Source organism: Mandrillus leucophaeus, unplaced genomic scaffold (genome assembly GCF_000951045.1).
Source record: "Mandrillus leucophaeus isolate KB7577 unplaced genomic scaffold, Mleu.le_1.0 Scaffold14, whole genome shotgun sequence".
Lineage (NCBI taxonomy): Eukaryota > Metazoa > Chordata > Mammalia > Primates > Cercopithecidae > Mandrillus > Mandrillus leucophaeus.
This window is the reverse complement of record NW_012101365.1, coordinates 6,595,155-6,609,996: the sequence shown is the minus strand read 5'-3', so window position 1 is coordinate 6,609,996 and position 14,842 is coordinate 6,595,155. Positions and strand designations below refer to the sequence as shown.

At 39.6% G+C, this 14,842-nt stretch overlaps 1 protein-coding gene across 1 annotated transcript in view; it reads right to left on the bottom strand.

Annotated features, from left to right (window-relative positions):
* Positions 1-14,842, bottom strand: part of C8A (complement component 8, alpha polypeptide) — a 62,998-nt gene that overhangs the window by 23,752 nt on the left and 24,404 nt on the right. The window contains exons 5-7 of the mRNA XM_011973845.1: positions 12,487-12,676; positions 10,478-10,678; positions 8,155-8,395 (exon numbers count right to left, since the gene is read on the bottom strand). Of these exons, the coding sequence (XP_011829235.1) occupies positions 8,155-8,395; positions 10,478-10,678; positions 12,487-12,676 (632 nt within the window). The remainder of the gene's footprint in view (positions 1-8,154; positions 8,396-10,477; positions 10,679-12,486; positions 12,677-14,842) is intronic.

Below are 14,842 nucleotides of genomic sequence, written 5' to 3'. Positions count from 1 at the left end.
CTCCAACACTGGATGAAGCTCTGGAGACAGAAATGAATGACCTTGATCAAAGAAATGGGCAGGTGGAGGAGGAGGCATGATTGCTGAGGCTCCAAGTCCACAGCAAATGTACCAGCCACTGCAGGCTGGACATCATGATAATGATTTTCCTCCCGGTTGAGTAATGCTTCAGAGCTGAGTGATTGCAGAACCCTGGAAGACAGATCTTCCTCTTATCCCCACTTTACAGATGAGAGAACCGTTAACATTCCAGAGTTGATAACTATAAATTTGGGAATAATAAAAATGTGGTAATAATAACACCAACATCATACAGCAATAATAGGTAACATTTTTGAACTCTTACTCTGTGTCAGGCAGTAAGCCACATGCTCACATAGATTGTTTCACCTCAAGTTTACAACAATCCTATGAAGTATGTACTGTCATTGACTCATTTAGAAGAGGAAACTGAGGCACAGCGAGGTTAACTACTTTGTCTGTGGGTCACACGACTAATAAAGGGTGGAGATAGGACTTGAATCAGGCAATCTGACTCAGAACCTACTTCAGCAGTTGAAATTTATTGAGTGCTTATTGGAATGTGGGTACAAAATAAGTTCACTTATTCCTCACAACCAACCACTCTATGAGGTAGATGACAGTATTTCCAGCTTGCAGGCAAGGAAATTGAAACTTAAGATGATTAAATGATCTGCCCATGACTACACAGTAAGTGGCAGAGTCCATGTTTCCAACCACTGTGCTATATTCATATCGTTCATTAAAGGGCATAAGTATCTATTAAACACTTATCATGCAACATGTACATAGAATTATTCTCAACCAAACAAACCCTTGTTATCATTCTTATTTGGATCTTGAAGAAGCTGAGGCTCAGATAAATTAAGTGTTGTTCCTCAATCAAAATCATACAGCTACTAAATGATAGAACCAAGATCCCCACCCAGATGTATCTGACTTCAAAGAGTGGACTCCTTGCTACCATGTCACTGGCATGTTTCTTAATTTCACAGAGCTTGATCAAAATGGCTTTAGTACTTACTGACTCCACCTGAAATTATAATCCGTAATATTAGTAAGTGCTGCTTGGACAGTATTTAAGGTATCACAGTGCTTTTCATGACTATCTTGGTTAATTCTCACAATAGACTTTTAAAGTAGTTATGACAATCTCTACCTTAGTGATGGAAAAACTGAGACTCAGAAATGTGATGTAACAGCTTCTGAATGGTAGAGCCTAGATTAAAAAAAAAAGATATCTCAGGGAAAATAATTTTTTCCACTACGACACTGCCTGCCATCTTTGATGGGGACTGCTGTCTTTGATAGGGTGGCAGAATGGCTACTGTTGTTTTTGTGAGCAAATCATCAACATAAGTCATTTTCTGTGAGGTCTTTGCAAAGTCCTTTCAATAAGGCCAAGAATCACAGCAGTTTAACTTTCTATTCTATGCAGGATTTCTATTACAGCATCCCTGATAGAGGTGTCCGATCAGACTCCCTGAGATTCTTTAACCGGTAGGAAGCATTCTACTTCGTGTTGCATTTTGAGGGACCCAGGGCACAAAAGCTGAGACAAATGTGTCAGGTCCTATCTACTTGAGCCACCGAAGGGGTCTGGAGCAGACCACCACCAACTTTGTTCCAAAGGCATTTATGAAATATCCATCTAACCTCTGATACATTTCTCATTCTGCATGTCTGCTTAGCTGGAGGGAAACTGCAGAAAAAAATGGCATAGCATGGTCATCAGTGGTATCGGGAATGGAGAGAAAGGGATGGATTGTGGATACGGAGGAGGTGACTAATGAGATATGTAGGGGGAGAGAGGGAAGAGACAGAATTTTTCCCAGGTTGTGAGTCCCAATAAAGGCAACTGAGATGAAAAAGAAAGAACCCTGGATTTTAACTCACTTTGTATGTTTTTCACTTATTAGTGATATGACTTTTTTGCCTTGTTTCTTCCATCTGTAAAAATGAGAAAACCATGCCACCCTCACAGGATCATTGTCAATCTTAGGTGAGGAGACTTGGTATGGAGCTTAGCACATAATAAATAGTCAATTATTTTTCCACCTCTCTATGTCAAGTAAACTGGGAGGATGGTGGTGTCTCTATAGAGAAATAATTCAGGAAGAAATGCTTGAAGGGTTTGGGGTGAGAAGGAAATGAATGTTATTGCCTGGCGGTGCCAGCTTCCTGGTGGAGATACTCACAGGCATATGAAAATATGGGTAGGGATTCTGGAGAAGAAAGAGGACTCTACATGGAAATGTGGAGGTCATTCACATGATGGTAAGAGTTGGAGGAGTAGAAGAAGCAAGGGGAATGCAGCTCAATGAGTATTCATGGTGCACTACTGTGGTCTCAGGCTTGTGCTAGATTCAAAAAATACCCCAAGGACAACAGGCCTAGGACTTGTACGTCAAAGTTCATAGTCTGTAGAAGAGACAAATATATAATTGCAATTATTATAATATGCATTTAAATATGTATGTATATTTAGAGTCCTTTCTTTGCCCCCAGAATCCCTACCATATTTCCAAATGCCTGCGGGCTGTCTTTACCACGAAGATGGCACCTTCAGGTAAGCACATCCTGTCCTTCTCACCTTAATGTGTGTATGTGTGCACACACACACACTCGTGTGTCTATGATAAAAATTCAATTTAGAGAAAGGAGTAATTGATACCTCACAACCCACACCCAGTCTATCTATAAATTCCTTAAATTCTACTTTAAAAATACATCCCAAATCTATCATATTCTTTCACATCCATTCTTTATTCCTTGCCTGGACATCAGCAATGCCCCTAACTGTTCTTCCTGAGTCCACTCCTGCTCCTCTAATCTGTGTTCTACATGGCAGTAGAATGATCTGCTACCCATTGATTAGACCAAGCACTGCCCTGTTGATGACCCTGCAGTAGTTTCTCTGCCACTGCAAATATAGTCCATACTTCTTACTATGGCCAGAAAGACTCTCTGACACCTCTTGGCTTCTTCCAACCTCAGTTTCTGCTATTATTCCCCTATTCCAAGGCTTCTGTCACACATGTCTTCTTTCCCTTCACAAACACACCATGCTCTTTCCTCAGGCAGGGCCTTTGTACAAGCTGTCCACTCACCCAGGACGCCTCCACCCTTGTCTTTCGCATTTCCTTATCCTTTGGATCTCATCTCAGTTTGGATTTCACTTCTTGAAAGAGACTTTCCCAGATCATCCCAAACTAAGGGAATATCGTCCCTCACCCCTTGAAGTTAGTCTCTATTTTTACAACCTGTTCATTTTCTACATGGTTTTTATCACAATTTGCAATTACATATTGATCAATTAATTCACAAGTTATTAAGTCCCTACTATAGTCTAGGAAATGCATATGCAGCAATAAACAAAAATGATTGGAATGAACATTCTAGAAAGAGGAGATCGACAATAAACAAATAAGTCTATGAGTATGGGGGCTACTGATTTGATGATAATTAAAATAGGGTGATATAACAAAGAGAAACTTAACTACATGGTCAGGAAATGTCTCTCTGAAAAGGTGACAAGGAGATCCAAATGATAAGAATACTGCTATACAAACATCAGAGGAAAGGGTGGTTCCGGCAAAGAAGACAGCTAATACAAAGACTCTAGACTGAAGTAAGCTTGGAGTGCCAGAGAGTTACAGGAACAACAATGACGACAACACCTGCAACAACAACAACAACAAAGAAAGAGAATAAGAGACCACCATACTCTTGCAGTATCCAGGTGAGAGACAACGGTGGCTTGGACAAGTGAGACAGTAATAGAGGGACAACAGGTGATGCATATGCTTTAGAAGTAAAGTCAACGTATGTTGCTGATGGGGCCAGGAAGTAAAAGAGGACCAACGATGATATTTGGACTTTGGCTGTTCATTTTGTTTCCTCCACTGGATCGTAAGCTTTGCAAGAACAGGGACCATACTGATTTTGTTCTTTTCACACATGATACAAACTCAATGGACATGGCTGAGTGAATGAATGTATAAACAAATGAAACTATGGGAGAAGGGGTGGAGCAATATCAGAGCAGGTTTCACAGAGGTAGGGATGCCCCTACAAGGTTCAGAAGGATGAGTTGAAGTTTGTCAGGTTGGCAAGACAGGGAAGAGAGCATTGGGGGATGAGAGAACAGCATGTGCAAAGGAGGCCGGGAACATCCAACTGAACAGAACAATGGCATTGAAGTACTTGACCTGTCCAACATATATTGGCAGCTCTGTAACCAGAGAAGTCAGAATGCGAAATACACTATTTCTCTTCTGTATACCTTGATACAAAGACAAATAATGAGAGCTCCAAAGAAGGAATGAAGGAGGGAAACAAAATCTAAATCCAGAAATTTAAGCCCCAAACTGTACTGATACCTGCAGAAGGTAGAAAGCTGTCAGTCACAGCCCTTGAGGAAATGTTAGGATCTCATTGAAGTCTAACGTCACCTCCCTAACATCCAAGACTTCCCTTGATTTTTGATGCATGGTTTCATGCTGTCTTTGGGGGAGAAGTATTTGATCTAAAGGGCACATTAGAAGAAAACAGCCTCGTGCATCCTCTGGGATGAACCCAGAGAGGATCTGAGCAAACCCAAGGACAAAAGATTCCCCCAGAGCAAACCAGTGAGGATGTTCACTTAAATCATTCCATGCCAAGCTCAGCCCTTTGCAGACATGAATGTTCACCACACAGGATGTCTCTTAGAAACAACCACTTAATAGAATATACATTAACAGCATGTAGATCAAAGATACATAGAGAGAGAAAAAGACAGTGACAAAGAGGAAAGAGAAAAGGGAGAGAGAAAAGTACCTAGAAAGAAAGGGAATGAGACAGAGGGAAAGAGAATAAGACAGAGAGAAAGCTATTAGATTGAGGCAAAAGTTGTAGTTTCTAATGGCAAAAACTTCAATTACTTTTGCACCAACCCAATATAGCAAACATCAAAATGGAGAAAGGGTGTGTGTGATTCTGTTTGTCAAAGGGAAAGAAGGTAGATATTTTTGTTCTTTGTAGGTTAATATGTAAATGACATTCTGATTTATTAGCGGTCTCCAGCAGATGAGGTGATGATTAGCACATTTCCATATTTATAGAAAAGCAACACTAACTTTCCGGATTTATAGAAAATCAGCTCTTCACAAATAGCAAATTGTGCTATTATCGACATATGGTTTTCTATAAACAGAGCTGAGGTAATTATCCCTGGGACAATTTGTCGGTGGGCTCCTTTTGAATATTAACCACATTGGAAGCCCATTTCAGCCTCACAGATTTTAAAGAGGAGGGGCCACCAGATACCCCAGGCAATTAATTAGCAATCCAGCCCCAAAGACGGGAGCCCAAATGAAAGGCTATACCACAACCACATGGTGGAAGACCAGAGGCCCAGGGCTCTGACCCTAGATTCTGGCAGGCCTGGACTAAGTAATTAGCCTCTCTGATGAGCCACAGCATTTATGTAGCTAAAACTTGGATAACACCAATCTCTAAGTGGTGTCAAGAAAATTAAATGAGAATATGTAAAATAGCTCCTGAAGCCTAGTAGGTGCTCAACAAATGTTAACTCTTTTTTCCTTCCTCATGTTTTTGAATGATTCTTAAAAGACCCACTTGAGTAAAGTTTTTAAATGCTTATTTTACATTTTACATATTTTACATCCATTGTAGGCTACTTATTTTGCATCATGATACAATACAAATATGCATGTTTTTATTTAACTGGAAAAGATTTCTTGAAGTAATAATTTATCTTTAGTGCCTATAATCCACTATGATATTTTCTATTCTGTCCTTTGTTGTAGTTCACAACTTTTCTTGTGATCCATATACATTGATTTTGAGAACTACAATTGGTTTGCAACATGTAGTTTGAAAAATACTGTAATGCAACAGGGTAGGAACCGTATTTAGATTTGTTCATCATCATATCCCTAGCACAAACACAGAATGGATACTCAACAGAGCAGTTGCATTATTTTTTTAAATGAACATGTAGACGGATGAACTAATGAATGATTCTAGCCAGGAATCTAAATTAATGCTTCATCTCAAACTTCCTGTCTTGTTTTGAACACTATGTATTAAACCCTATGTTGAGTGTTAAAGAGATAGAAAAGTGGCAGGCATGATACTTGGTTTCAAATATCTTGCTATCTGGATAAGGAAGATAATACTAACATTTGGAAATTTTTTTTTATACTTTAAGTTCTGGAATACATGTGCAGAATGTGCAGGTTTGTTACACAGGCATACACGTGCCATGGTGGTTTGCTGCACCTATCAACCTGTCATCTACATTAGGTATTTCTCCTAATGCTATTCCTCCCCTAGCCTCCCACCCCCGACAGGCCCTGGTGTGTGATGTTCCCCTCCCTGTATTCATGTGTTCTCATTGTTCAACTCCCACTTATGAGTGAGAACATGTGGTGTTTGGTTTTCTGTTCCTGTGTTAGTTTGCTGAGAATGATGGTTTCCAGTTTCATTCATGTCCCTGCAAAGGACATGAACGCATCCTTTTTTATGGCGGCATAGTATTCCATGGGGTATATGTGCCACATTTTCTTTATCCAGTCTATTATTGATGGGCATTTGGTTTGGTTACAAGTCTTTGTTATTGTGAATAATGTTGCAGTAAACATACTTGTGCATCTGTCTTTATAGTACAATGATTTATAATCCTTTGGATGGGAGAAAAATTTTGCAAGGAACTTAAACAAATTTGCAAGAAAAAGATAATCCCATTAGAAAGTGAGCAAAGGAAATGAGCAGACACTTCTCAAAAGAAGACATTTATGTGGCCAACAATCATATGAAAAAAAGCTCATCATCACTGGTCATTAGAGAAATGCAAATCAAAACCACAATGAGATACCATCTCATGGCAGTTAGGATGGTAATCATTAAAAACTCAAGAAACAACCAATGCTGGAGAGGATGTGGAGAAACAAGAATGCTTTTACACTGTTGGTGGGAGTGTAAATTAGTTCAACCATTGTGGAAAATAGTGTGGCAATTCCTCAAGGATCTAGAACCAGAAATACCATTTGACCCAGCAATCCCATTACTGGAAAATTATTTTTTAGAGACTACCCAGTGTGGAATTTTATGTAAGTGTTGAAGAAGAGGAGTAGCCAGCCTGGGCTGGTGCAGTCTAGGAAACTTCTTAAAGCTGGGAATTTGAACTTGGCTTTGCAATATGGATAGATCTCTCATCCTTCCTGTCACTCATTGAAGAGGTCAGTGGTTCTCAAACTGTAGTAGCATCAGAATTACCTGGCGAACTTGTTAAAACACAGACAGCTGGGCCCATTCCCAGTTTTTGATTTAGTTAGATTTGGGATGGCGACCTGAGAATTTACATTTCTAACAAGTTCCCAGGTGATGCTACTCTGACAGTTGGGGCCCACACTTTGAGAACCACTGTTCTCCTAGGTTGGAGTAATATCATTAATGTGGTCGATGCTAATAGTCTTTATTCTTAGCCATTCAAGATGTTAAGCAAGGAAGTGATATAATCAGATCTGAGAAGTAGAAAGATTCATCTGGTGGCAATTATCAAGAATAGGTTGGAAGGAGTGAGCCCGCCGCCAGAGACCATTTGGGAGCTGATGCAGTAACAAGTGAAAGATGAGACCCCAGCTTACCTCAGCAGGAGTGGAGATGGAGGACAGCAGAAGAATCAGAGGGAACTGAAGCGCCTTAGAGATCTACCGGAGTGAAGGAGAAGGAGGAGTCTGAGATGAATCTAAGTTTCTAGCTTCACTGACTGACTGTGTGGTAGTTCCATTAACCAATAATACTACATTTAAAACAAATTTTCACATTTTAATTAACAAAAATGCCCCCAATTTTTTTTAATAAAAGTAACTATGATACAATAGGAAGCATATAGTTTTAGGGGGCTAGACAAGTCTGAGCTCAAATCCTGTTTGTGGTGCTTATTAGCAAGTCTCACTCTTCTGGATCTCAGTTCCCTGGGAATAATAATACTTATTCTATACTATAGAGTTGTCCTAAAAACTAAGTGAGATCACCCATGGCTCATAGTCAGTGCTTAGAAAACTTTAAACCATAACTTGGTGTCTGTGTTGACTACCGTGTACATAGAGCTGCTTTACTTACCAAGAGATTCCATTTTTGCTTTGTCAATCACCAGGATATATTCATAAGTGCCACCCATGGATCCAGATGTGATGTAATGGGTGCCATAGTCATTGATGAACTTGGCATACATGCCATAATTGTACTGATCTGGAAGCTCCATTAATGACTGCAGCATTCCTTCATCCAGCATAATGTTGTCCCTCCTCATCTTAAAATGGGCAGTCTGCACCTTTGTGAAGATTCTCATGAAAATGAATTTCTGCCAACAACCGCCATTGAATAAAGCAAAGGAAAAAAGAGAGCATATATGTTACCATTAGAAATAATGCAAAAGGTTGCTGGGCATGATGGCTCATGCCTGTAATCCCAGCACTTCGGGAGGCTGAAGCTGGCGGATCACGAGGTCAGGAGATTGAGACCATCCTGGCCAACATAGTGAAACCCCGTCTCCACTAAAAACACAAAAATTAGCTGGGCGTGGCGGTGCATGCCTGTAATCCCAGCTACTCGGGAGGCTGAGGCAGGAGAATTGCTTGAATCAGGGAGTCAGAGGTTGCGGTGAGCCAAGATCGCTCCAGCCTGGCGACAGAGCAAAACTCCATCTCAAAAAAGTAAAATAAAATAAAATAAAATAAAATAAAATAAAATAAAATAAAACAAAATAAAATAAATAAATAAATAAATCGAAATAATGCAAAAAATCAACTTTTAGTAGCTGTAAGAAATACATATATATAAACACACATATGAACACAAATACATGTAACGGAGTACTACCGTATTTCACAAATACATGTCACAGAGTACTACCATATTTCACATTAGGTACCAATGTATGCCAGACTTGCCCCACACCTCCATCTCTGTTCCCACTGCCCCTGCCTAGGTCAAGTTCTCATCAACTCTCACCTGGGCGAGCTACTACAATGGTTTCTTCATTGTGCTTCACCCTTCTGTTCTTTGCCCAATCCATTCCCACCCCCACACTTCTCCCAGTGCTAATCAAAGCATTGCATTGGGAAACTTCTTATGCTAATATTAAGTATCCATTAAAAATTGTGTTTAAGATATCTTTAATGACATGCTGAAATGTCATTCAATTGGAGTTATTGAGCAAAGATCTACAATGCCTATAGCAGCATGCATTACACTAGGTGCAGAGGACATAATCTTGCATGAGATAGGCTCCTGCTCCCCTGGAGTTCATATTCCAATAGTAATCTTGAACTAAGTAATAAAGAAAAGCAGGGTCCTTATATATATATATAAAAAAGAGATAGCACTGGAAGAATTTTGGATTGGTTTTACAGGAAGATGGCCACCTATGGGCTTTACTTTCAGGCAACAGAAACCTTGATTCAAAGTGATGATGGAAGTTTGAGGAGTCCACATGCTTTTACAAAAGTCCATATTAACATGCTACAGCTAACTCTTAGAACAATATAGGACTTTACCTTCAGTTCAATAGCTAATTCTTTGGCAAAGCTCTAGGACTCAATTTATGTGTGTTGAGTAAGTTAATTTTTATAACTGTATTTTCATCATTCAAGATAATTTTTGAACCCCAACTGGATCCATAGTCTTGGTATTAATGCTATTGAGAATTTTTAGTAAGCTTCTAATTAATTCAATAAATATTCCCCTGGCCACCTGATTACCTCTCCAACCTCACCACTCCCTGTTTTCCTTTCCCACCCTGTGTTTCAGCTGGCTGAAGTACTTTCAATCCCAAGTTTTTGTGTGGCTTCCTCATCTCCAGTCCCTCGCACATGCTGATTTCCATGTCTACAGCATCCTTCTGCCAACTTCTGTCTCCCTTTGTCTGGACAATTTGTACTAATCTTTAGATCTAAGCTTAGATGAATGTTCTTTCCTCAAGGAAGCGTTTCTTGACCCCTCAGGATGATAGGCACTTAATGGTGAAGGTTTGCTGGAAAAATGAAATTTTTTTTTTCTGGCATACCAGCCCTTCTATTTTTTTGGAAAAGCAAGGCTTGCTTTACAATTCTTCCAAGCGAAATTTAGAGGGTCCAGCTGTTTCTTTTAAAACATTACCATTCTACACATTTCCCTATATGCTCCAGGTAACCACGAAAAAGGAAGGGGGGGGGGGCAAAGTGATAAGAATCCACTCTTATCATTCAATTTTATTCCCTTTGTGATGATTCTGTGTGCAAAAGCGTAATAAGAAAAACAAACCTGATTACCACTGATCAGACATTTCCAATTACACAAGCAAATTAAGGTTCAATTACTACTGTACTTTTTAATGCAATTAAGGTAATACGTGTTCAGTGTATGTTATGGAATACTGTGAGACACAGACATTATGTTTGAATACCTTCTCATTATACTTGTTTAATTCTTTCAAGAATGAAGCATCTTCTGACTTGGATACACCTACACCCACCATTAAAGAGCTGTCAGCTGGGCCTATGCCGATGGTCACTCCAAATGAGTCAGACTTGTCTTTTCTAACTTTAGAAAGAAGGTCATTTGCATTATCATACAACTCTGAGGAGATTCCAGTATCTGCCAGGGCCTGAAAAAAAAATGAATAGATGTTAGCTTTGTGCACATAGAGCCATTTCTCAATTCATATTTAATACTTAAATCTTTGCTTGGTAAAATATCTAAAATTTTAGATTATGGTAGGCAATTCTTTTATAAGGCAATCCAGTCATTAGACTGATACTTATTAAAATATAGAAATCATAGCATTGTTAGTGTTTAGTGGTACTGATAAAACATTTATATACCACATATGCTTGCACACACACACACGCACACGCACACACACAGATGATTCTGATCAAATGCTATATTGCTCTGAGCATGGATTCTTTCTGGCTGGCTTATCCTTCTAGGAGAGAAGGCTGGCTGCTTGTCTTTGCAATAGTGAGATACAGAAAGCCACATATGGGCAGGAGCCTGGGAGGAAAGAAGCAAAGGAAACCTGCAGATTATGATTGTCTTAGGCAGTGGTATACAGGATTTCATTTCTCTGCTGACTTGAACTGAGGCCTGGGCTTGACCTTGTTTGAGTCAATGAAGTAAGCCTTAGGAGCCTGTGAGTAGTATGCTCTGCCTCCATTACCTTGAGTCCCTGAGTGACTGTGATAGTCAGTTTCCTTTCTACCTTAGGGTGGACAAGTAGCATAAGCAAGGCGTTGTTGCTTCAGCTGCTGAGATTTGAGAATTCTTTGTTCCCAAAGCACTTAGTTCATCTTGCTGATACATAGGCCCAAGACCTTCCTCGAGATTAGGAACATGGCGTTGTTTATGTCTTCCACATTGGTTTACCATTGGTCTGATAGAGAGTAGAGGTTGGAGTGGGGCTGGGGGAGAAAACTTCTTAAAAACGGACCCTATAAGCTTGACCTTATTTTCTGTCAGTATTTTGTTCAGAATCCTAGGATCCTACTATCTCCCTCTAGAAGTGAATAATCTATCTCCTCCTCTAAATGTTGTGCAGCCTGGACTTAATTCAGACAGATCTGGGTTTGGGTCTTTTCTCTGCCACCAACTGCAGTGGAGTTTGATCCTGACACTTTCTCCCTTCGTGTTTCTTTTTCTTAATATCTAAAATGAGGCAATGATAATATCTATCCCATTGTGTTGTGAGGGTTAAATGGGACAATTTGTGTGAAAGTAGAAGATCTGACACATGTTAAGCATTCAATGATGTTTGCCGTGTGGATGTTTCACCCAAAGGATGAGGGGTAAGAAAATTAATGGCCACGAGTAGGCTCTTGACTGATCATGAGCTCCAAGTGACCAAGAGACCACCAAATCGTAGAGATGGAGAGGGTCTTAGTGATTGTCAGCAATTTGCAAGCGTTTTTATACAGAAGAACATTTGCTTCACACAAAATCACATACAAAGAGCCAAGACATGAAAATGATCAGCGTGAGATGCCTTTGGTGAAACGAAAGTATAGGTCTCAGAATCCTGCTCATCTACGCCTTGTCCTGCCCTACACTCTACAGATTAGAAAACTGGGCCCGAGGAGGGCAGTGGGTTAGCTGCTAACAGTCTTGTATATAGTCTAACAGAACTACAACTTGGAAATAGGTATTCTGATTGGCAGCCCAGAGAATAGGGCCTCAGATCTATTTTACTGATTTTGGAATGGAGCCAAGATTTAACAGGTGGGTAGCCACATTTATGATCTGCCTCTCAGCACCCTTCAACACTAAGTATGTGTGGGGATGGGTATGAAGGAGACTGCAGCCACCAGCAAACTATAGAAAACAAAAGCTTCCAGAGCAAGCCATCTCCACCAATAAGCCTCTGCCTCTCTGCCACCTACACCACAGTGGCCTGAGAGCCTCCGTGTTCAGACTTACTTCAAAGTGGTACTTCAGGAAGTTGTAGGGTTTCCGAAAGTATTTCTCATCATCTCCATAGTAAAGACGTTCACACGTGGGGTCATATCGAAGCTCCCTCCATTCCCCATTGTATACCGTCTCACACTGGCCCCCATAGTAAGTGGCATCGTACACACTCTGAGCATCTTCCTGGGTCAGGATATTGTACCTACATTGAACAAAGCAACTTCTAAATAGCTAGCGGATGCTGGGTTTTATACCTGGGTGATGGGATGATCTGTGTATTAAACCACCATGGCACACGTTTTCCTATGTAACAAACCTGCACATCCCGCATATGTACCCCTGAACTTAAAATAAAAGTTGGAAATTAAAAAGCAAAAGCAGCTTTTAGGAGAGATAATTAGAAAGGCAAGGTGGCATATAATGTCATCTTCTGAAAGATGTTGTAGCTGGTTCAAGTAATAGTTTCTCAATCTATGTTCTGTGGAGTCCTGGGGTTCCTCCAAGTAGCTTATGGGCCACTTTAGGTAACACTTGGAGACTAAATGGGCTGGCCTGAGCCTTCAGTTTTCCTTTATCTAGATCATCTAGACAGTCCTATTTAGCATCTAGAATCATATTGCCACATAAGTAGCCCTAAATATTTGCTGAATAAGTTAGAGAAGAATATGTGCAATTATCATGAATCCAAGGGCAGCAGCCAGACAGTCTGGGCTCATTTCCCATCTCTGCCACATCTAGCTGTGTGACCTCAGGCATATCATTTAGCCTCTCTGTGCCTCAGTTTAGTCATTTGTAAAAAGCAGTTCTTAAACACTACTGCCCTCATAGAGTTAAATGAGTTGAAACATGTAGAGAAATCATAATTGTGCTTAGCATATACATCAAGGACTGAATAAAGATTGCTGTTGTGGTAATTGTTAGCATTAAGTATAATTGTTAGTATAAGAGCTCTGCTGATAAAAAAAATAACTTTGAAATACGGGATGCAATTCATAGTGCTAAGGTCGAGAATCTAATCCTCAGAAAGGCCATTATCTTTGAGGCAGCATGGGATGTTGGAAGGTGCACAGTTTAAAAGTCAGGGAGACTCCTGTTTAATTTCCAGCTTTGCCACTTACTAGCTGTGTGACTTTGAACACAGTCTAGAAGCTCTCTGCATTTCATTTTCCTCATTTAAAGAATAGACATAATAATATCTACCTCTCATGGTTTTTGTGAAGCTGAAAGTATGAAACTAAAACAGCAGTAAAGTACATATTAGGCATTCAACAAATTATACTTACTTTTCCCTAGCCCAATACTCTTCCAGAAATATTTCTCCATACTTCCCTTTCTAGAGCATTTAAAAATCATCAGCCCAGGTTCCATGTTTTAGGATATGGATGGTTTTACCATATTCAGGTAAAATAATGTCAAGCAGATGAAATACAACTTTAATTTTCTAAAAAGGGAAAGTTAACAGAACAAAAACAGTAGAGTTGGCTAAGAGTTCTAAGACCTGACAATCAAAGCCTCTTATCTTACAGACAATATAGTTATTGTTTGTTTTTTGTCTCTCAAATTCCTATTTAACCTTAAGGAGCTAACTCAAATGTTGCCTTCTGTCAACAGCCTTCTTTGAATGCTCTGGACAGTCTGCTGCTTCCTCCTCTGTGTTCCCAAGGCATGCAGTGACTACCTGTAGCATAGCGATCATCATGATTGTTTACTGCCTCTGTGAAAAGGCACAAGGCATGAAAGGAGCAGGGGATAAATTGCGAATAAAATCCACCTCAAAGGAATAAGTGGATAATTATAGAGCACCTGGCAGATTGTAGAAATTCAATGTATGTTAACTTCCTTTTTCTCTTTTTTCTCCTTCTCTTTCTTCATATTAGTGTAAGTGATATAATAATAGCTACAATAAATTGAATACATACTCTAGTAGACACTTAGCACATATTAGCTTTCAACCTCATGACAACTCTGCAAATGCAGAAATTGAAGATCAGAAAAATTAAATAACTTGCCTCTAGTCATAGCTGGATTTTTTTCCTAGATTTTATTGATAGTAAAATCTGGGTTCCTTTCCTTCTACTTCCCCTGAAGTTTCTATCTTCCTGACCATTGAACATGTTTCTGCCTGTAGCTTATAAATATAGCCTCTTAACAGACCGAAAAAAACTCAAAGAAACAGTATTCCCTAAGAGTATACTATAACCTCTAAGCATGAAGCCTATATATATATATATTTGGAAAAGCTGGTTGTGAAAGCCCCAGTTAAAAGGGAAATGTGTAGTCAAAGAAGTTCTACCTTTTGGAAATCTACTATGCAGAAATAATCACACATGTGTACAAAACTACGTGTACAAGAATGTCCACAGCGCAT